At 35.4% G+C, this 22,457-nt stretch overlaps 3 protein-coding genes across 3 annotated transcripts; 2 read left to right on the top strand and 1 right to left on the bottom strand.

The window, feature by feature from the left end:
* The first annotated feature begins 2,424 nt into the window (after positions 1 to 2,424).
* On the top strand, positions 2,425 to 3,506 carry LOC118488807. The gene is made up of 2 exons (XM_035986174.1): positions 2,425 to 2,925; positions 3,189 to 3,506. Exons 1-2 carry the CDS (start codon positions 2,449 to 2,451, stop codon positions 3,504 to 3,506), a joined length of 795 nt encoding a protein of 264 aa, XP_035842067.1. The 5' UTR covers positions 2,425 to 2,448.
* Positions 3,507 to 5,133: 1,627 nt separating this feature from the next.
* Positions 5,134 to 7,143, top strand: LOC110922773. Its single transcript, XM_022166976.2, has 4 exons — positions 5,134 to 5,735; positions 5,810 to 5,990; positions 6,290 to 6,544; positions 6,628 to 7,143. The coding sequence occupies exons 1-4, from the start codon at positions 5,428 to 5,430 to the stop codon at positions 7,018 to 7,020; spliced, it is 1,137 nt and encodes a 378-aa protein (XP_022022668.1). The 5' UTR covers positions 5,134 to 5,427; the 3' UTR covers positions 7,021 to 7,143.
* A 1,521-nt stretch (positions 7,144 to 8,664) lies between these two features.
* On the bottom strand, positions 8,665 to 13,505 carry LOC110923834 (protein FAR1-RELATED SEQUENCE 5-like). Its single transcript, XM_022167891.1, has 5 exons — positions 13,472 to 13,505; positions 10,960 to 11,782; positions 10,617 to 10,875; positions 9,712 to 10,275; positions 8,665 to 9,291 (listed from the first exon to the last, which is right to left on the bottom strand). The coding sequence occupies exons 1-5, from the start codon at positions 13,503 to 13,505 to the stop codon at positions 8,665 to 8,667; spliced, it is 2,307 nt and encodes a 768-aa protein (XP_022023583.1).
* Between the last annotated feature and the right edge of the window lie 8,952 nt (positions 13,506 to 22,457).

Raw genomic sequence — 22,457 nt, 5'->3', positions numbered from 1 at the left:
TGATCTTTTTTTTGGGTTTTTGTTTTAGAAAACACAGATGCTACAATAACGATGAAGGATAACAAAGAAAAAAAGTCTAAAACCGCTGATTCTGGTATTGATATTGATAATTTTGTTGCATTTGTAGTGTAATTTTGACTGAGTTGTTGACTGATACACTTTTAGGGTTAGTTTGATTTACTGTACAGTTGTTTTGGTTGTAGGGTAAATATTTTGCACCTGTAGGGTAATTTGGAGTGTTTTTTGATTTATTGTACTGTTGTTGTGGTTGTAGGGTAATTTTGTGCACTTGTAGGGTAATTATGAAATGAGTTGTTGCCTTATACACTTGTAGGGTAATTTTGTGTACTTGTAGGGTAATTATGAAATGAGTTGTTGTCTGATGCACCTGTAGGGTAATTTGGAGTGTTTTTTGATTTATTGTACTGTTGTTGTGGTTGTAGGGTAATTTTGTGCACTTGTAGGGTAATTATTAAATGAGTTGTTGCCTTATACACTTGTAGGGTAAATTTGTGCCCTTGTAGGGTAATTATGAAATGAGTTGTTGTCTGATGCACCTGTAGGGTAATTTTGAGTGTTTTTTGATTTATTTGTACAGTTGTCTTGGTTGTAGGGTAATTTTGTGCACTTGTAGGGTAATTATGAAATGAGTTGTTGCCTTATACACTTGTAGGGTAATTTTGTGTACTTGTAGGGTAATTATGAATGAGTTGTTGTCTGATGCACCTGTAGGGTAATTTTTAGTGTTTTTTGATTTATTGTACTGTTGTTGTGGTTGTAGGGTAATTTTGTGCACTTGTAGGGTAATTATTAAATGAGTTGTTGTCTTATACACTTGTAGGGTAATTTTGTGCCCTTGTAGGGTAATTATGAATGAGTTGTTGTCTGATGCACCTGTAGGGTAATTTTGAGTGTTATATTGATTTATTTGTACAGTTGTCTTGGTTGTAGGGTAATTTTGTGCACTTGTAGGGTAATTATTAAATGAGTTGTTGCCTTATACACTTGTAGGGTAATTTTGTGTACTTGTAGGGTAATTATGAATGAGTTGTTGTCTGATGCACCTGTAGGGTAATTTTGAGTGTTTTTTGATTTATTTGTACTGTTGTTGTGGTTGTAGGGTAATTTTGTGCACTTGTAGGGTAATTATGAAATGAGTTGTTGCCTTATACACTTGTAGGGTAATTTTGTAGGACTTTTAATGTAATTTTGACTGTTACATTGATTTAGTGTACAGTTGTGCTTGTAGGGTAATTTTGTTGAACTTATAGGGTAATAGTTATCAATTAAAATATTGTATTTTGTATATTTAGTTTCTATAAAAAGGAGGAAAAGTCAGAGAACTCGCTCAAAATCACTTAAAAAATATAGCAATGATGCAACAAACCCTGTTTGCTTTGATGTTGAACAAATTGATGATGGACAAACATTAGCAGGTTAGAAAAGCTAAATTATGTAGATAAATAATCTATAGCAAATATTGCAATTGACGATTTTTTTACTCTGATGATGAAACAGAAAATATAGCAATGAAAAAGAAGGAAGATAGGAAAACACATCTTAAAAGAAAACAAACAACAGTTGTGATAGAGAAGGATGCTGCAAAACCTGTTGTGAAAGAGGATGCTGCGAAAGAAAAACCTGCTGTGAAAGAGAAGGAAGCTGCCAAAGAAACTGCTGTTGGGAAAGAGGACGCTGCGAAAGAAAAACCGGTTGTTAAAGAGAAGGAAACTGCCAAAGAATCTGCTGTTGTGAAAAAGGATGCTGCGAAAGAAAAACCTGCTGTGAAACAGAAGGAAGCTGCCAAAGAAACTGCTGTTGGGAAAGAGGACGCTGCGAAAGAAAAACCGGTTGTTAAAGAGAAGGAAACTGCCAAAGAATCTGCTGTTGTGAAAAAGGATGCTGCAAAAGAAACTGCTGTTGTGAAAAAGAAGAATGTTGCAAGAGAAAAAACAGTTATGAAGAAGAAGGACGCTGGAAAAGAAAAGCCTGTTGAGAAACAAGACGCTGCAAAAGATAAAAAAGTTTGTGAAGATGACACTCGTAAAAGAAAGCAATTAGACTCACAAGACGATTTTGAGTCTCCAGTTAAACAGTTGAGAACTTCAAAATCTACACCGGTAAAAACTGCTATGGAACATAAATATAGTAGGAAAAAAAAGAGGAACAATAAAGATGAGCAAGTTTGTGAAAAGGGGAGCGGAAAAAGAACAGAAGTGGATTCTCAAGACGATTTTCAATCCCCTATTAAGACCAGAAAAAAAACACCTCAGAAAGAATTCCCACAAAGGAAATTTGTAGAATTCACTAGAAATACCCTACACATGAAATGCAAGTCATCTGGTTTATTGGATGCTATAAGTTCACTTTCGGATGAACAAAAAAAAAGCTGTGAAAGAAATGGGGTTTGAAGCTTTACTTTCACTGAAGATAAATTTTGTACCAACAATGTTAGGATATTGGTTGGTAATGAACTACGATGAAGACAGGCAAGAGATCAATACTGGAAATCATCGAATAAAAATAACATCAAAGTTAGTAGAAGAATGTCTCGGAATACCAAGGGGTAAGATTACAGTGCTTGAGAAGAACAAACCTAGAAAAGGTGTTGGTGAGAGAGTTGATGAATTTAAGAATCAATTTGATACCACGAAAATCAGTGTGATAAAAGTGATTGATCTGATAAAAGAATCTTCACAAGCAGGAAAGTTATTCAACACAAACTTTCTTGTTGTGGTGAATACTTTGTTAGGAGAAACAACACAGTCAACAACAGTCAACCAAAGGTTTATAATTGGTATTGAAAACGATTCAGAAATACCAAATATGAACTGGTGTGGCTACATGCTCGAATGTTTAAGAAGATCAAAGAAAAAGTGGAAAGGAGGAATTGATCAATTCACTGGCCCAATAATATTACTTGCGGTATGATAATTACTCTGTTAATTAACATATGTATTATTTGACAACGGATAAATATCATATATTGTTATTTGTTATAATTCTGTTAATTACCCTACACATTGGTATAATTACTCTACTGATAAGATCAACTGTTGTTATTTGTTTTAATTCTGATAATTACCCTACACATTTAAATAATTACTCTACTTATAATTTGTAAATAATATAGCTATTTTTTATAACTAATTTAATTTAAAACTTTTATTTCGTTAAATTAATGGCAGGTAATATTCGCACATTCATACTTCAAGAGGCACAAAAAAACAAGTTTTAAAGTTGAAACACCAGCAGTGAAGTATATCACAACGGAGCTACTCAACAACTTGCAAAAACATTTCTACAATAATGGCCCATTGACAGACGATGAAGAAACCGATGACGATGTAGAAATGAATGAAAATCCGAAAAGTGTTGAATCTGATACGGAAGATAAAAGCAAAAAGAATGTTGAAGTTTCAAATGTTGAAGAACCTATTGGTGATAATACAAATGAAGAAGGTCGCAATGAACCAAATGATGATTTCACAACATCATGTATGTAATTTCATATAATTACACTATTATGCAATCAAAAGATCAAAAAAAAACTATTTTAACCAATTGTTGTTTTACTTGTTCTATGTAGTGCCTTCTACAAGACTGTCCGATTCAACTTTTGACATCAATAAATTTGAGATTGGAACGTCGACGCAAAAGCTTTTCAATTATTGTGCTACACCATTACAAGTATCTGGATTATCATCCTACTTAGGCCCTGATTATAGATCAAATGAAAAGGTAATAATTACTCTACAAACAAAAACTACGCTATCAATTCAAATAGTTACTATACTTATATATTTTTCATTGTGTAGCAATGGTTGATTACTCTTGAAAACCATATGGAAAAATTTGAGGAGTTAAAAGAAGTAATTAATCAAATGGTGAAGGAGGGAAAATCAAAGTTTCCATGGAATCAAAATGTACAAGACATGTGTAAGGAATGGGAAGCCAAATATCCATTGAGTCAAAGTACAAATGATGATACTAACATCATCAATTTGGATGAACCATCAATAGAAAAAGTTGATGAAGAAGGTACATATTTACACTTGCTTTATAAAATAGCTATCCTACAATTAACATATAGGCTTAACATATATTGTTAAAATTCTGTTAATTACCCTACACATTGGTATAATTACCCTACTGATAATTACCCTACACATTTAAATAATTACTCTACTGATAAAATGAAATGTTATTTGTTATAATTCTAATAACTACCTATCCTACAATTAACATATGTATTATTTGACAAAATTGAAGGTGTCTTTAACAAAGAAGCAGAGGTTGAACAAACAATGAAATCACGTCATGAAGAAAGAAGTCTAAATGATGGTGGGCTAGAAGGTATAATTACTCAACTAATAAAAATCATATATTGTTATTTGTTATAATTCTGTTAATTACCCTACACATTGGTATAATTACCCTACTGATAAGATCAACTGTTGTTATTTGTTATAATTCTGATAATTACCCTACACATTTAAATAATTACTCTACTGATAAAATGAAATGTTATTTGTTATAATTCTAATAACTACCTATCCTACAATTAACATATGTATTATTTGACAAAATTGAAGGTGTCTTCAACAAAGAAGCAGAGGTTGAACAAACAATGAAATCACGTCATGAAGAAAGAAGTCTAAATGATGGTGGGCTAGAAGGTATAATTACTCAACTAATAAAAATCATATATTGTTATTTGTTATAATTCTGTTAATTACCCTACACATTGGTATAATTACCCTACTGATAAGATCAACTATTGTTATTTGTTATAATTCTAATAACTACCTATCCTACAATTAATATGTATTATTTGACAAAATTGAAGGTGTCTTCAACAAAGAAGCAGAGGTTGAACAAACAATGAAATCACGTCATGAAGAAAGAAGTCTAAATGATGGTGGGCTAGAAGGTATAATTACTCATATATTGTTATTTGTAATAATTCTGTTAATTACCCTACACATTGGTATAATTACCCTACTGATAAATTTAAGGTGTCTTCAACAAAGAAGCAGAGGTTGAACAAACAATGAAATCACGTCATGAAGAAAGAAGTTTAAATGATGATAAGAATAAAGATGGTGGGCTAGAAGGTATAATTACTCAACTGATAAAAATCATATATTGTTATTTGTTATAATTCTGTTAATTACCCTACACATTGGTATAATTACTCTACTGATAAGATCAACTGTTGTTATTTGTTATAATTCTGATAATTACCCTACACATTTAAATAATTACTCTACTGATGAAATAAGATCAACTATTACAGGTGATAATGCTTCAAAAATAGTTGATGGTAATGAAGGTGACAATGCTGATGAAAAAAATGATGGTGAGAATGAAGTTGCTGAAAACGATCAACCAGAACAAGGGACAACGGAAACATTACTAAATGAAATGGTGATTAGATTGCAAGAAACAGAAGAACAACATTTAAAGGATCAGTTGAAAGTAAATCCTATTGAAGGTGAAAACGAAAACAAAATACAGTCAATTCTCGACACATTTCCATTTCTTCAAGTACCCATCACCCAAGAATCAACTGAAAGCCACACTACCCCTGAACAAACAAAAGAAAAGAGAATAATTAAGCCAACTTCTGCATATAAATCACCTTACGTTAACCGGAAAGTTGAACTTGGAACAAAGCTGAGTGATGATGAACAATTGATAGTAGATTACATATTTTCTCCAGCAGATGAATTGTAAGTACTATTTTAGTAGTTTGCAAATGTTGTTCATATATCTTATTAATATTCTATCTTTTTTAAAACAACAGGAAGTTTGTATACAAGTCAGTTTATGGGACAGATTCAATCAAAGTGGTTTTTGAAGCAATGTTTGATGGTATAAAAATTACATCAGTCCTCATAGACAATTGGGCCGAAGTGCTAAACAATGAAGAAAAAATGAAAAGCCGGTATTCTCTTAGTAGGTTTTTTTGCTCATCGCTTCTATTGGTACGTTTTCAGACTTACTCTTTTATAAATTGTTTTGCTATTATGTAGATTATTCTGTTTGTGCAAAGATTCATTGTTATTGTTATATTTCATACAATTACTCTACCTATAGCTATAATTACTCTACAGATAAGAACAACTGTTTTTATTTTTAATAATACTGATAATTACCCTAGACATTGATATAATTACTCTACTGATATTATTTCTACAAAAAAAAAAATTACTCTACAGATAGCTATAATTACTCTATTGAAATATCAACTGTTGCGATTACTTTTGATATTGTGAATTTACAGTTAAAGGCTCATTATGCACCTACAACCACCGATGAAGTTCGACTTTTGATGTTCACGCAAAACTTGGATCAATGGCTTGAACAGTTTAAGGTCAAATCGATAAGAGATTTCGACCTCCTGTTTTTCCCCATTTTAGCTTCAGAACATTATTACGTCCTGTGTTTCAATCTGAAGACTTCTAAAATTGTGTTGATCGATAACAGCAAAATGGGTAAAAAATTCCATGATAGATATCAAGGGATCCCTAATATGTTGGTATGACTAATAATAACTTTACAGTTTTACTAACATATTTTATTTTTGAGAAACTAACATATTTTATTTTTGATATATTGTAGAGAAATGCATTGTGTGACTACCTTGAGCTGAAGAAGATTAGATTCGCCAAAAAAACACTAAGAAAGGCAATCATCAAAAGATTGGAAATGCCATGGAGGACAGAAGAAAACTACATTGATTGTGGCATTTATACAATGCGCCATATGGAAACTTATTTTGGTGAAGAAAACTGGGATTGCGACTTCTTATCAAATGAGAAATTTCATAAACCTCAAATTTCTGAGTTGAGGAAGAAATTCTTGACCAAAATGCTGTTGTCAGAAATCAACACCATGAAAGATGATCTTATAAAGCATGCCCTTGAATATGAAAAGATGGATGATAAAGTTAAGGCAGAACATCAAAAAGATTTGAAGGAAAAGATGGATCAAAGGCAAAAAGACTTTGTTTGAATGTTTGTTTCAATTTGCAGTTTTAAACTCATGTTTAATGTTTGGATTTAACTTCTAGACGTGTGTTCTTTTTTAATATGTTTGAATACTGTTGAACTTTATTTTAGAATATGTTTTGTTTCACTTTATGCATTATGATAATTATGCTTCAGATTGATATAATTACTCTACTGATAACCACAACTGTTGGTATTGTAATAATTCTGATAATTACCCTACACATTGTTATAATTACTCTACAAATTGAAACAACTGTTATTATTTGTTATAATTGTCATAATAACTCTTCTTCTTTGTTATAATTGTGTTATAACTGTTGGTATTGTCATAATTCTGATAATTACCCTACACATTGTTATAATTACTCTACACATTGATATAACTACTCTATGGATAAAATCAACTGTAGGCATTGTTATGATTCTGTTAATTACCCTACACATTCATATAATCCAATAATTACTAGGGGTGTTCAAGATCGGATTATCCGATTTTCGGATATCCGAAAATCGAATATCCGAAAATTTCGGATATTGTATTTCGATATCCGAACCCGTATCCGAAATATCGGATATCCGAAATTCGGATATCCGATATTTCGGATACGGGTTCGGATAATAATCCGAATATCCGAATTAAAAAGAAATGAAAAATAATATTCTACATTCAAATACATACTTTATGGTTTTCTAGATCTTTTCTTCAATCTATATTATTTATTAATCTTATGATTTTGCAAATGGCAACGAATCAAATCAACTGATATAAAATAAGCTTCAAAACCAAAATGGCAACAACACCAAATTAAATTCAGATCGGGATCCATTAAAAAATTCAAATGTATTACATTTCAGATCTGGATCCTCTACTACAAGTGACAACGAGAGGCGATTCGGTGGCTTGGTGTTTGGTCGCAAAAGGGGCAAAAGGACATTACTTGTTGTTTAACCAACGAAGGTCGACAACGGCGCAAGCTTTGTGATGGGAAGAGGAGCAGCAACGCCGCGACGAGAAGAGGAGCGACAACGAGAGGCGATTCGGTGGTTGTCTTCTGTAACAACTGGCTGCTGGTTCGTCGTACAACTGAACGAAGGTGTTCCGACTTCTGAATGTAAAAAAGACCATGGTTGATGAGGGCTCTAGATTTTAGATGATTATTAAGGTGCGATGAAGGTTGATTAAGGGTGAGATGATTAAGATTTGAAGGTTCAGACCATGAAGGTTTAATGGAGAAAGTGGGGGCGTGGTGTACTGGTTTGGAAAAGGAAGGAAGGGGTAGGGTTTTCTAGTATTTATCATAATATATTTAATATTTTAAAATAATATAATTTAATATTTCGGATTTCGGATAATCCGATTATCCGAAATTTTCAAAAACTCGCATCCGAATCCGAATCCGAAACTTCGGATTATCCGATTTTCGGATATCCGAAATTTCGGATATCCGAACTTTCGGATATTTCGGATACGGGTTTTCGGATATTTCGGATTCGGTTTCGGATTCGGATTTTTTTGAACACCCCTAATAATTACCTTACACATTGAAGAAGAATATTAAACTATAATCCAATATAAAAAAACACTGCAAAATCCAAAAATCCTTAAGATCAATTAAAGTTTACAAAATTTCAAAAATATAAAAAGCTATTTATCTGTAGAAACTGCACCCTCTACAACTGGACGAACAAGTGCACTGCATGTTCGAATATCATGACCCACCATCCCACATACCTTACATCCTCGATGCCTTTTCCCCATACGACTAGCTGCTTTCTCTTTTTTGGATTTAATTCTCCTGTGTGATCCACGTCCCTTGTTTCTAATACCAGGAGGAAGTTTAACAGTTGATGTTGATGGTAGATTATATCCAAGAAGAGAAGCCATCATATCTTTTTTTTTAAAAACCAGCCCAGTCTTACTACTCTCATCTGCCTTTTGAATCATTCCTTTCAGTTCATCTCTAATCTTGATCAGTTCTTCATTATTTGAAAAAAATCGATTACAAAGGCATTCACTAGCAAGCATAATCTCGCGAACAACCTGATTTGCCTCATCAATATTGACATTCGAACTATCTTCCGCAAAAAAAGAACAATTGGCTCTATTTCTAACTGCTTCCCTTCTCCAACGCCTCAAAATGTACTTTTCAGGAATTTCTTCAATTTCAAACATTCGAATGACAAGGAAAACATGTCGACATAATAACCCGTATTGCTCAAATCTTTTACAAGAACACGAAGCAGAAAATTCATCATCAACTTTAGCTAATACCTGTCAAAATTTAAAAAAAGATGATAATTACCCTACATATGAAAAAAATTACTCTGCTGATATATTCTATTTACAATAACTCTACTAAGAGAATCACAGTTTGTATTGTTATGAGATTTCATATAATTACCCTACAAGTGCACAAAATTACCCTACAGGTGTATAAGGCAACAACTCATTTCATAATTACCCTACAAGTGCACAAAATTACCCTGCAACCAAGACAACTGTACACTAAATCAATATAACACTCAAAATTACCCTACAGGTGCATCAGACAACAACTCATTCATAATTACCCTACAAGAGCACAAAATTACCCTACAAGTGCATCATGCAACAACTCATTTCATAATTACCCTACAAAGAGATATAATTACTCTACTGATACATATGAAATCAAAAAAAAAAAAATATTACCTCAAAGAACCCATTTCCAAAAGCCGAAATATCTCTAATAAAGAACCTTGCATTCTCTCCTTCTTCTTTGACATTAACTGAAAAACATTTCTCAAAACTAGCAAGGATCTCTTCTTGAACATCAAAAAATATGGCCCTAGTATACAACTTATGAGCATGTACTTCAAGAGGAGAATCAGTCCAATTATCATACTCAGTATTACGCGTATCATGATCATTTTTTCGATGATTATATCTTTGAGCTTCAATTGCCATATCAAAATGACTAAAAAACTCTACAAGAGTCAATTGCGAGTTTGAAACACTACCAAAAAATTGATTTTCACTTTCAGACCTTGAAGTAGTACGCATAAGCCCTGACATAGGTTCATCACGATAAAAAGCAGGAATCCACATCGATCTTAAGTCAAACATACTTTCTAACCAAATATTCTGTAAAAGACCAAAGTCATGAATTATTTCTTGCCATTCCTTCTCAAACATTTCAGGTTCAATTGCATCTGTCCACACAATATTGCAAACACGACGTTTAAAAGTATCATCATTACACAATACATTCCCAACCTGTAAAATAAATAAATGATCAATTAATAACTGCACACTTACTTAATTTGACAAAACAGTTACTTAATTACTCTACATTACTTAATAATTACCCTATGAACATAATTACTCAACACTTCCTCCACTACACAAAATTAGATAATTACTCTACAATAATAAATAATTACTCTACAATAATAAATAATTACTCTATTCATATAAAGCAAGAAATAGATAAATTACTTAAATAAAACAAAAACTTTAGACATAATTACTTTACTTAACTCATGATCATAATTACTCTACACTAAATTCTACAGCCAAAATTACTTAATTACTCTAAATAAGTTACTCAAACTAACCTTATCCGCTACTTTCTTCATAATATGCCACATACATAATCGATGTCTACTATCCGTGAAAACAGTTTCAATTGCTGCCTTCATAGCGGCATCTTGATCCGTAACTACAACCTTTGGTTGATGACCAAATGCATTCAAAAAACATGTCAATAACCACACATAAGACTCAGTAGTTTCTTTTGCAATTAGACCAGCTCCAAGATTCACATTATGAAAATGATTATCAATGCCAGTGAACGGAACAAAAACCATTTTGTATCTGCCCAAAAAAATAAAGAATAAATAAGTAAAAAAAACTAATAATAACATTAAAAATCATAAAATAAATAGACTATAAACTTACTTGTTCGTTTTGAAAGTTGCATCAAATGATATTACATCACCAAAAACCAAATAATTCTGTTTAGAAACTTCATCTGCCCAAAATAACCCTGTCAAACAACCATTTGAATCTACAGTATATTCAAATGAAAAATCCCGCAAATATTCTTTCTTATTGGTCAATCTTTGAACAATCATTTCAGCGTCGTATTCTTCAATGAAACAGTTTAAATCTCTTTTAAAATTCTTGCAGTCCACAGCAGTTGCACCAACCTCTTCAAAACCACCATATTCGGTCCTCATGATGTTAAATGACTTTACAGGACCTAGGTTTAACGTTGACAAAGAATATATTCTCTTTTGTTTCATAACCGTTAAATTCCTTGATGACGGAACAAATTGCATATCTTCTTGAGAAATCAAAGTATGATTATGTTGTTCTACAAACCTATATAGATTATAAGATTTGCCATCATCAGAATATAATGCAATATGTGCATTACAACCCGTACGGATAGAGGGCCTATTCCTACCCTTTCTTGGCTTTTTTCCATCTTTAACAACTTCTAGAACTCCATCAAACTTCTTAAATGGCTTATGACCCTCCTTTGAACATGTATAGTACTTATATGCAATGAAACCATTTTTTTCAGTTTGAGACCCCTTCCTTACACAAAATCCTCCTTTCTTGGCATAAATTTGATAAAACTCATATGCAGCATCCAAAGATGAGAAAACCATGCCAACAACCGGTGTTATAGAAGAAGGTACACTAGGTTTGAAAGTCCTTTCAGCAGAAGGCGACAAACGCTGAAAACCTGAAATTATACCTTCGATTCCAACATCTGAAATTAAAACAAATAAATAATTACACTTTAAATTATAAATTACTATACTGATGTATAATTACACTACAGATATGCATAAAATTAAAATAACTACACATAAATTATAATACTGATGGAGCAGTCCAACTACTACAAAATTACCCTACAACCACAACACAGTACACTAAATCAATATAACCCTCAAAATTACCCTACAGGTGCATTAGACAACAACTCATTCATAATTACCCTACAAGTGCACAAAATTACCCTACAAGTGTATAAGGCAACAACTCATTTCATAATTACCCTACAAGTGCACAAAATTACCCTACAACCACAACAACAGTACAATAAATCAATATAACACTCAAAATTACCCTACAGGTGCATTAGACAACAACTCATTCATAATTACCCCTACAGGTGCACAAAATTACCCTACAACCACAACAACAGTACAAATAAATCAATATAACACTCAAAATTACCCTACAGGTGCATCAGACAACAACTCATTCATAATTACCCTACAAAGAGCACAAAATTACCCTACAAGTGTATAAGGCAACAACTCATTTCATAATTACCCTACAAGTGCACAAAATTACCCTGCAACCAAGACAACTGTACACTAAATCAATATAACACTCAAAATTACCCTACAGGTGCATCAGACAACAACTCATTCATAATTACCCTACAAGTGCACAAAATTACCCTACAAGTGTATAAGGCAACAACTCATTTCATAATTACCCTACAAGTGCACAAAATTACCCTACAACCAAGACAACTGTACACTAAATCAAAAAACACTCAAAATTACCCTACAGGTGCATCAGACAACAACTCATTCATAATTACCCTACAAGTACACAAAATTACCCTACAAGTGTATAAGGCAACAACTCATTTCATAATTACCCTACAAGTACACAAAATTACCCTACAACCACAACAACAGTACAAATAAATCAAAAAACACTCAAAATTACCCTACAGGTGCATCAGACAACAACTCATTCATAATTACCCTACAAGTACACAAAATTACCCTACAAGTGTATAAGGCAACAACTCATTTCATAATTACCCTACAAGTGCACAAAATTACCCTACAACCAAGACAACTGTACACTAAATCAAAAAACACTAAAAATTACCCTACAGGTGCATCAGACAACAACTCATTCATAATTACCCTACAAGTACACAAAATTACCCTACAAGTGTATAAGGCAACAACTCATTTCATAATTACCCTACAAGTGCACAAAATTACCCTACAACCACAACAACAGTACAAATAAATCAAAAAACACTCAAAATTACCCTACAGGTGCATCAGACAACAACTCATTCATAATTACCCTACAAGTACACAAAATTACCCTACAAGTGTATAAGGCAACAACTCATTTAATAATTACCCTACAAGTGCACAAAATTACCCTACAACCAAGACAACTGTACAAATAAATCAATATAACACTCAAAATTACCCTACAGGTGCATCAGACAACAACTCATTCATAATTACCCTACAAGGGCACAAAATTACCCTACAACCAAGACAACTGTACACTAAATCAAAAAACACTCAAAATTACTCTACATCAGCGACGTTGATTTGTGGCTGATTCTACAAAATACAATCAGCTGATGTGAAATTATATCAATTCTAGAAATAAAAATAACACAAACCTTCAAAATTAGAGTTCAAATGTTCTTCAGCCATTGATGATAAAAACAACGAAACGATCAATAGAATAGAATTGGGGACATTGATTTGTAAGTATGTATGATTTGAGATGATGGAGAATCGTACTAAACCCTAAATAAAAACAGATCAGGAGCGTTGATTGTAGGTTGTACGATTTTAGAATGAGAAAAAAGATATTTGCATTATTACAATATTGCCACCGCCCCTTTTTTTAGTTTTCCCCCATTCGTACGTTTAGTACGTTTAATTTATTTTTATTTGATCTTTAGCCTATAAATGTAATCATAATTATGTGTTTATTCTCGTATATTATATGAAAACAGTAAAATAATAGTAAGGGTGTTATACTAAGCCTCTACAAGGTGTTTACTATTTGCATAAACATATGATTGGTCGGTTGTCGTCTGGTACATTAATGTTTTTTTTTTTTTTTTTTCACATCACTGAAATGTAAGTGATTATATCAGGCACCACTATATGTAGAAGGTTGGGATGAATCATTGCATGAGATTGGTCGGTTGTCGTCTGAAACAATTCTGACCCAAGAAAACGAATCTTCACTGGTAAAAGCAGTGCACGACACACCACTTTTGGTTATAGCTGGAGCTGAAGATGCTCCTGTTCCTCTAAAATCTGTTCAAGCCATGGCATCGATGTTTGTAAATTCTGTGAGTTTATTCTGGTCCTTCTATCTTCTTGCTTTAGTATACGTACATACTCTATACGCGTCTATTTAGGTAAACTCAATTAATACATCTGTTGAATTCAGGTCTACTCAAATTATACAACTGATCAAAACGGGGCACACATAATTAGTACATAAATCAACGTTTTATAAATTTGTGTTTATTATTCTTTTGATAAATATTCTACACTTTGTTTTTAAATGAAAATTTTGAGTCTTGTTCCATTTAATTAAATTATTCATAATCAATATACTTTGGTTATTAATTATTAATAGAATTCCAAGATTGGATTTGGGCCTGACCAGGTTGGGTTGGCCCACAACCCACGTTTGACCCATTCCTGTTTGGTTAATTACTTCAACCCGCTCAGTTAATTAAGTTAATTAATTTTCAACCTCATCTTAATTAGCAGGTTATTTTTGGTTAATAGCTGATTTTTTTTGTCGTTCAGTTAATTAACCGGGTGATTTTTGGTTACTAACCGGTTCCTATACTACATATTTATACCCCGTTCCTAATCCTATGGTTAAAAATAACCACTAACCGGTTATTCCTCGAGCGGTTATTACCGGTTACGAAGCATAAGACATTCATTTTTTCAGCTTTTGTGAGATGTGCATAATTAGGTGTTTTAATATAAGGGGGTGTTTGTTTTTTCTTTAAGCATCTTCAAGGGAGTTTATGTCTGCAGGCGCGCAGACGTTACCCTTGAAGACTGTTTGTTTTTTTTCTTTTAAACAGATCCGAAAATAACTTTTTTCAGCTTAAAAAAAAGCTATGAAACTCTTACTTCAAACATCTTCACAAAAAAACCTTCTCCCTCGTATACATTCAGAACTCAAAAAACCCTCTGTTCATCATCATTTTTTTCCAACTTTAACACATACAATCGATCTTCATCTTCATCTTCTCCCAATCGATTAAGCCACCTACGTGAGAGAGGACGCTTCACCCAATCGATCTTCATCTTCTTCTCCATATCTCTGTCACAAACCCCAATCCACCATTAACACATACAATCATCAATCATGTGGGTATTCTACCTGATCTCGTTACCTTTAACCATGGGGATGGTGCCGCTCACGTTACGATACTTCGCCGGACCTGATATACATCGTTACGTCTTCTTCACCGTCGGTTACACCTGGTTTTTTCTTTCTATCCTTCATTATCCTCGTTCCTGCTGACATTTGGGCTGTAAGTTTGCTCTTCATCTTGTTAGTTTGTTGATCTATTGTTGGTGATTTTGATTTTTGGAACCCTAATTGGTGATGTTTTGTTGGATGCATATGTTGGTAGATTGTGTTTGGCTGCTATTGTGTTTACATTAGTGGTTATGTGTGAAATTGTTAGTGATTGAGATCAGATTAGGTTAATGTAATAATGTTAATTGGTTTTGGATGTTTTGATTTGGAAAATAAAACAAAGTTCATGTAGTTTGTACAATCATCAATCATGTGGGTATTCTACCTGATCTCGTTACCTTTAACCATGGGGATGGTGCCGCTCACGTTACGATACTTCGCCGGACCTGATATACATCGTTACATCTTCTTCACCGTCGGTTACACATGGTTTTTCTTTCTATCCTTCATTATCCTCGTTCCTGCTGACATTTGGGCTGTAAGTTTGCTCTTCATCTTGTTAGTTTGTTGATCTATTGTTGGTGATTTTGATTTTTGGAACCCTAATTGGTGATGTTTTGTTGGATGCATATGTTGGTAGATTGTGTTTGGCTGCTATTGTGTTTACATTAGTGGTTATGTGTGAAATTGTTAGTGATTGAGATCAGATTAGGTTAATGTAATAATGTTAATTGGTTTTGGATGTTTTGATTTGGAAAATAAAACAAAGTTCATGTAGTTTGTACAGACGGTATCAATTTATAAAAACAAACAGTCTTATATTTTCAGCTTGAAGAGCTTCAGACCACATCTTCAGTTGCAGACATGAAAACAGATGAAATCAGATTGCAGACAATTTATGTCTGCAAAAACAAACAGCACCTAAGTAAATCTATAATCTTTTTGCTTCTCTATTATCTATATTTTTTTTCTCACTCTCACCATGGGGTTTAATGTTGCAGTTGAGTTCTTCAAATGGGGAAAAGTCTTTTCGTGTTTTCCATATAACTATGAAGTTGTGGTATATATTCTCTTAGGGTCATGCTATTCCCATACGGAGAAAATTATTTCACACCCCAAAGCGCCGCGCTATGGCCGTAGCGGGGTGCTTAGCTCGACAAAAGGTGATTTGACTGACGTTTGAAACATAAGTTGCAGAGACATAAGGGTGAAACGAGGTTGCAGGTGTCTCGTGAACCCTAAGCGCCGCGCTATGGCCAAAGCGCGGCGCTTCGACCCCAAATTTTCACTTTTAAAAGCTGCTCAGACACAACATTTAGCATTCCGGGGTTTTGTTGTTTGTCGATTTTCTTTGCTCTATTAGTTACGTGTCTTGAAAAAACGATGTCATGGTTAAGCAAGTATCTTTTCGGGCAATATTCTAACGAGTCAGTTGTTCCTGATTCTTACGAGGGGACCGCTATTTCTGACTCGTATGAGAAACCGGTCTCGTCCAACTTGAGGGAGGCAGAGGTTGTATTTGGCATTCGTTATCGTGATAACACGGTGAAGCTGGATTTGAATACCCCTGTGGTGGACCCTTACGCACAACAAGGTTATTCGAATTTCGGTTACAGTGGCGAGTACAGCTTTGTACAGCAGGAGTGTTATCCAAACCACAGTTACGGTTGTCAACAGAGCTTACAAGGTTATTCGAATTTCGGTTACGATGGCGAGCACAGCTTTGTACAGCAGGAGTGTTATCCAAACCACAGTTACGGTTGTCAACAGAGCTTTGAACATCAAGTCTATTCGGACCTCGGTGACGATGGTGAGCCAGAGGATGTGTCTGTTGACGAGGAAGGCTGTTACCCGGTTACATTTTCGTTTGATACAACGCAGACCTTTTTGTCACGTAAAGAGTTGGTGCGTTGGGTACAAGACACGGCAAAAGACAATGGTTACCTCATTGTGATTAAGAGGTCGAATAAAAGAGGAGAGAATTATAAGATTTGGTTTCAATGTACTTTTGGTGGGGAGCATAAGAGTATAGCTACACAGAGGAAAACGGGTAGCAAGAAAATAGGCTGCCCGTTCGAGATGATCGGGTTTTCGGAATCATCCGGAAGTGTTTGGAGGATCGAGGTGACGAAGGAGAAGCATAACCACACTCCTATTGAAAACTTAGAGGGTCACGCGTATGCGAGAAGGCTTTCTTCGGAGGATAAAAAACTGGTTAAGGAGCTGGCAGAGCAAGATATTCCCAACCAAAGTATCTGGCGAACGCTGAAAAAAAAACAATCCGGCTAGAAAGCTTATTCCAAAAGATATACACAACGCTGTTCAGAAGATCAACGCCGAAAAAAATGTCGGTAAGTCTCCGATGCAAATACTCGAAAACATTCTTCTAGAAAAAGATTACACTTATTACATGCGCATGAATGAGATATCGAACGAAGTTGAAGACGTCTTCTTTGTTCACAAAAAATCATTCACTATGTGGTGTGCCTTCTCGCATGTGCTAATGATTGATGCCACCTACAAAACGAACATGTACAACCTGCCATTTGTTCAGGTCGTAGGCATGACGTCGACAAACAAATCGTTTACGGCTGCTTGTGCGGTAATTTCCGCTCAGAAGTTAGAGAACTACCTATGGGTGTTGCAGAGGATCAAGTCTATGCTGGTAGGATGTATGGAACCGCGCGTGATTTTAGCAGACAGGGATTTTGCGCTAATGAACGCGTGTGAACAATTTTTTCCAAAAGCGCATAAGTATCTTTGTCGGTTCCATATTCAACAAAATATTAATAAGAACAGCAAGAGGAAATTCTCTGACAAGGAGTGGAAAGAATTTGTACGTACATTTTGGACATTGTGCGAGTCTACGACCGAGGAAATATACAGGTATAACTTGGTAAACCTTGAAGCACAGCTGAAAGAAGATGGTCGTGAACGTGGGTATTTCTTACATAATTATGTTCAAATTTTATATAATAACAAAAACTGACTATTTACGTTCTTTAATTTTAGAGGTTTTTGATTATTTGATGAAATCCTGGTTGAATCCGTACCGTGAAAAGTTTGTATCTTGCTGGATTAACAAAACTATCAACTTTCACCAAATTACAATCAACAGGGTTGAGGGCATGCATGCAACACTAAAAAGTCACTTTCCAAGTCATCGCAACACACTGGATAAACTTGTACTGTATGTTGATCATGTTGTTGATAGACAATACGCCGAGATTAGAAGTAGCTTTGAAACAAGCCTCTGAAAAGTGATGAAGCACCACAAGGATCAGCCCATGCTTGCATATATTCTCAGAAAGGTTTCAATATATGTGATTGAGCTTTTGATTATGGAACTAAAACGTAAGGAAGATGGGTTGAGAGCCTACGGTGCAAGCTGTGGTTGCCAACTTTTTACCAGCTGTGGTTTGCCATGTGCCTGTCGTTTGGAAAAGTTGGAAAATAAAGGTAATTAATATTTTTGACCTTTCTCGTTATGATTTTGCCACCTAATTTGTTTTCATCCACAGGTCAGCAAATCCGGATCACACACATAGACGTGTTCTAGAAGAAGCTTGACTTCAAGCCTGCAAGGAACAACATAGAGGATATCGATGTAGACGCGGAATTTGAAAAATTGAAACAACAGATCGATCCAACACCCCCTCAAGTGAAAAGGAGCTTCTTTGAAAAGTTTTAGCAAATCCTCAATCCAGGGAACAATAACAAAAAACCTCCTGTTGTTCTGAAGAAAACTCGTGGTCGCCCAACATTGAAAACGCAGGAACAAAGGAAGGTTGGAGCCGCTAGAAAAAGCTCGTACATTCCGTTGGAAGAAACTTGGGTCGAGGCCTCAGACGATCTTCCCCGTCACAGCTCGTACATATCATCCGAAGATTCTAGAAGACAAAAGAATACCAAACCGCTCAACCTACACCCTGATTTCCCGATGATCAAGCTCGGTCCTAAGACGGATATAGCGATCCGCAACTGCGCATCTCAGATTCCCAAAGTGATCCATCCATACATCGTGAGAATAAAGGACGTGAAACCAGATGGTCATTGTGGGTTTCGATCGGTGGTTGTTGGGTTAGGAGTGAAACAAAATTCATATTTGATGATCCGAAAACAACTTATAATGGAGTTACGTATGAACGAATCGCTTTGGAGGCAGGTTTTCGATCCGGAAAACATAGGACATTATGATGCGTTGATTAGACGGATCGATTTCAAGGGGGTGGGACGAGCAGGTATCGAAAATTACATGACGATGCCTGAGACGAGGTTTCTTATTGCCCAACGATACGGTGTGATTGCTCACACCTTCGACATTCATGGGAGCGATACAATTTTCCCTCTGCTGGGCGGGCCAAACGAAGCTGAGCAACCTCACCTGGTGGTTGCGGTTGTGTTCGTCGACGATGGGCTTTTCATACATGTAGAGCTTGGAGGTTGTTATCCAATGCCTCCCCCAAACCTACTCTGGACAGCGAACAGAACAGAGCGCGCAGCAGCCTGGCATACATTATACAGGGATCAGATCAACGCGTACGAAATGCTTACGTATCGTCCCCCTGACCTTAATGTAACCCCATATGTTCAAGATGTATGTTAAATGTGTTTAATAATAATCATGTTAATTCTTTTACAATCCAAAAGTACGTTTGTGTTTGTTCAACATATGCGTTACATCACGTTAAAAACCGAATGTCACCCCCACGACCCAATCAGATTCAAAATGACAATATACATCATAATACTACAATTAATGAAAAAATACGTCATGTACATGTACGGTAGGCGGCTGATACACATAACACTACTCATAGGAGTACTTGTGCTTTCAAACCAAAATGATACGATATAATGGAATATGACATCACACGTAACCGATTTGATCCGGAACTTGCAATATGACTTATGTGACCAAGCCCTAAGCGCCCCGCTGTGGCCATAGCGCGACGCTTTGGGTGTGAAAAAGACAAATGGCGTGTGCGAATAGACCAGGCCTTCTCTTAAGTCTTAACTTCACGACGTTTATGTTTTTTTTAGTTTAATTTGAACTATCTTCCTACTGCTTAATTCTATTTTAGTTTAATTTGAACTATATTCCTATAAACAGTTAGCCCTTTTGTCTATTGGTGGTAGAATCACCCTCATTCGATCGGTCCTCCAAAGCCTCCCGTCCTATTATTTTTCTCTGTATAAGGCTCCCGTGAAGGTGATTAAGGCCCTGGAGGGTATGATTAGAAAATTTCTTTGGGGTGGTTCGGATGAAGTGAGGAAAACTCATTGGGTAGCTTGGGATAGGGTCGCCATGCCTAAAAAGTTAGGAGGTTTGGGGTTAAGTAAACTGCAAAATATTAATATCGCTCTCCTGAGCAAGTGGGGATGGAGGTTTAAGAAAGAAAATAATGCCCTGTGGGTTACGGTGGTGGAAGCTCTTCACTCGAATGGGACGGGTTGGTCTCTTCTTCCGTTGAAGAAATCCCTTGGGGGTGTTTGGGCTAGTATCGCTTCAGTGATCAATAAGCCGTTAATGGGGAGGCCCCGGCTTCGTAATTTTTTCAAGGGTTGTGTTGGGGATGGCACTAGTATTCTATTCTGGTTAGACCCATGGCTGAAAGACGTCCCGTTGATGGAAGTTTATCCCAATTTGTTCAGGCTAGAGATTGTCAAGAATTGCTCGGTTAAGGACCGGTTATCCGGTGATTGGTTGTGGAAGCACGACCCTTCGTTGGAGGGAGAAGTCTCTGAGCTGATCGCGCTTAATGCTGAGGTCGCGGCTGTCTCGTTACGGGACAGGAAGGACGAATGGAAATGGCTTCCCAGCAGCTCGGGTTCATTCTCGGTTCAGTCCGTTAAGAAGCTTCTTGATACCGCAGACGAAGGCGGGAACAGGTATGTGCTCGAGTGGTGCAGTTGGGTCCCGATTAAATGTAATGTTTTTGTATGAAGGGTGGAATTAAACCGGATACCCACAGCTGATGCTTTGCGGAAGAGGGGTATTCAAGCAGGTAACGGGACATGCCCGTTATGCAATTCGGATGATGAATCTGTGGATCACATATTTACTTCTTGTGTTGTGGCAATTCTCCTATGGCAAAAGGTATCTCGATGGTGCGGCTTGCCTCCCATCTTTGCGTTCTCAGTCAAAGACGTTTTGGATTTCCACAAAGACAGGTTCATCAACCCTGGGGTGAGACATGTGGTGCAAGGTATTATGATTACTTCGATGTGGTGTTTGTGGCTGGCCCGTAATCGAGCGGTTTTCTCGAATGTGGATGTTAAGGTTGATGGTGTCTTTAGCGACGTTAGATCGTTAGGCTTTTTGTGGTACAAACATAGACGAAAGGGTGTAGCGTTATCATGGTCGGATTGGTGTAAATTTGTAAATTTATAGGTTGTGTGGGTTGTTGCTCGTCCCGGTTTTCGGGTTCGGGCTGTGTTTAATGAAGTTTTCCTTTCAAAAAAAAAAGTATATTTGCTTTTACAGCTAGCTGTTAAGACGTGGTGAACAGTGGTCAACAGTATGCTTCCAGATGTACAATATCTATCATGCTTTTCTCCTTGGAACTCGAAACTCTTGATTTCTTGGCAATATATAAGTTATAAACATGTTAAGCTTCATCAAATCTCATAACACTTTACAAACACTAAACATCAAAGTTCAGATTGCAGCCTCAAAGAATGGACAGCTACAACAAAAAATCACTTGAACCTTCAAATGGTAAGTTAGTCGCAGATGAACTTAATCTTACTATTAAAGCTTACTTTCTGTTACTTTAAAAATCCTAACAAGTTTTGTTTTACTTTGATTTTAGAACATCAGAATACCCTTTACATCCGTCTTGCATTGTTTCTCGCCTCTTTACATTAGGGTCTTGCATTGTTTTTAGGCTTTTTACATCTAGGTCTTGCTTTCTAGTAAGTTTTTCTCACATTTCTTGGTTCTTTTTGCTCTTTTTAACTTTTATTCGCATTGTTATAACAATGTTGTTGTAACGACTTTGAAGTTCACACAGCAGCTAAAACCTTTTTATTGATGTATATGGGTATGTCTTTTTGATGTAATAAACTAACATTAGCCAATAGTAACACTTTGTATTTTGATGTATTTGGGAATGTATTTTTTGATGTATTTGCCCATTTAGACTGCCTTTTGAGCTATGTAGAATTTGTGGATAGCTAGGGTATTTGTTTTA

The sequence above is a fragment of the Helianthus annuus genome, chromosome 17, assembly GCF_002127325.2.
Source record: "Helianthus annuus cultivar XRQ/B chromosome 17, HanXRQr2.0-SUNRISE, whole genome shotgun sequence".
Taxonomy (NCBI): Eukaryota; Viridiplantae; Streptophyta; class Magnoliopsida; order Asterales; family Asteraceae; genus Helianthus; species Helianthus annuus.
This window is presented reverse-complemented; position numbering and strand designations above follow the sequence as displayed.

Excerpts from the sequence above, each read along its gene's own strand:
- LOC118488807 (XM_035986174.1), top strand. The coding sequence starts at position 2,449 with ATGTTAGGATATTGGTTGGTAATGAACTACGATGAAGACAGGCAAGAG. Across the intron at positions 2,926-3,188 it reads GCCCAATAATATTACTTGCG|GTAATATTCGCACATTCATA; the intron begins GTATGATAATTA and ends AATTAATGGCAG.
- LOC110922773 (XM_022166976.2), top strand. The coding sequence starts at position 5,428 with ATGGTGATTAGATTGCAAGAAACAGAAGAACAACATTTAAAGGATCAG. Across the intron at positions 5,736-5,809 it reads TTTTCTCCAGCAGATGAATT|GAAGTTTGTATACAAGTCAG; the intron begins GTAAGTACTATT and ends TTAAAACAACAG. Across the intron at positions 5,991-6,289 it reads TTTGCTCATCGCTTCTATTG|TTAAAGGCTCATTATGCACC; the intron begins GTACGTTTTCAG and ends GTGAATTTACAG.
- LOC110923834 (XM_022167891.1), bottom strand. The coding sequence starts at position 13,505 with ATGGCTGAAGAACATTTGAACTCTAATTTTGAAG. Across the intron at positions 11,783-13,471 it reads TTTGAACTCTAATTTTGAAG|ATGTTGGAATCGAAGGTATA; the intron begins GTTTGTGTTATT and ends TTTTAATTTCAG. Across the intron at positions 9,292-9,711 it reads TTGGAAATGGGTTCTTTGAG|GTATTAGCTAAAGTTGATGA; the intron begins GTAATATTTTTT and ends AAATTTTGACAG.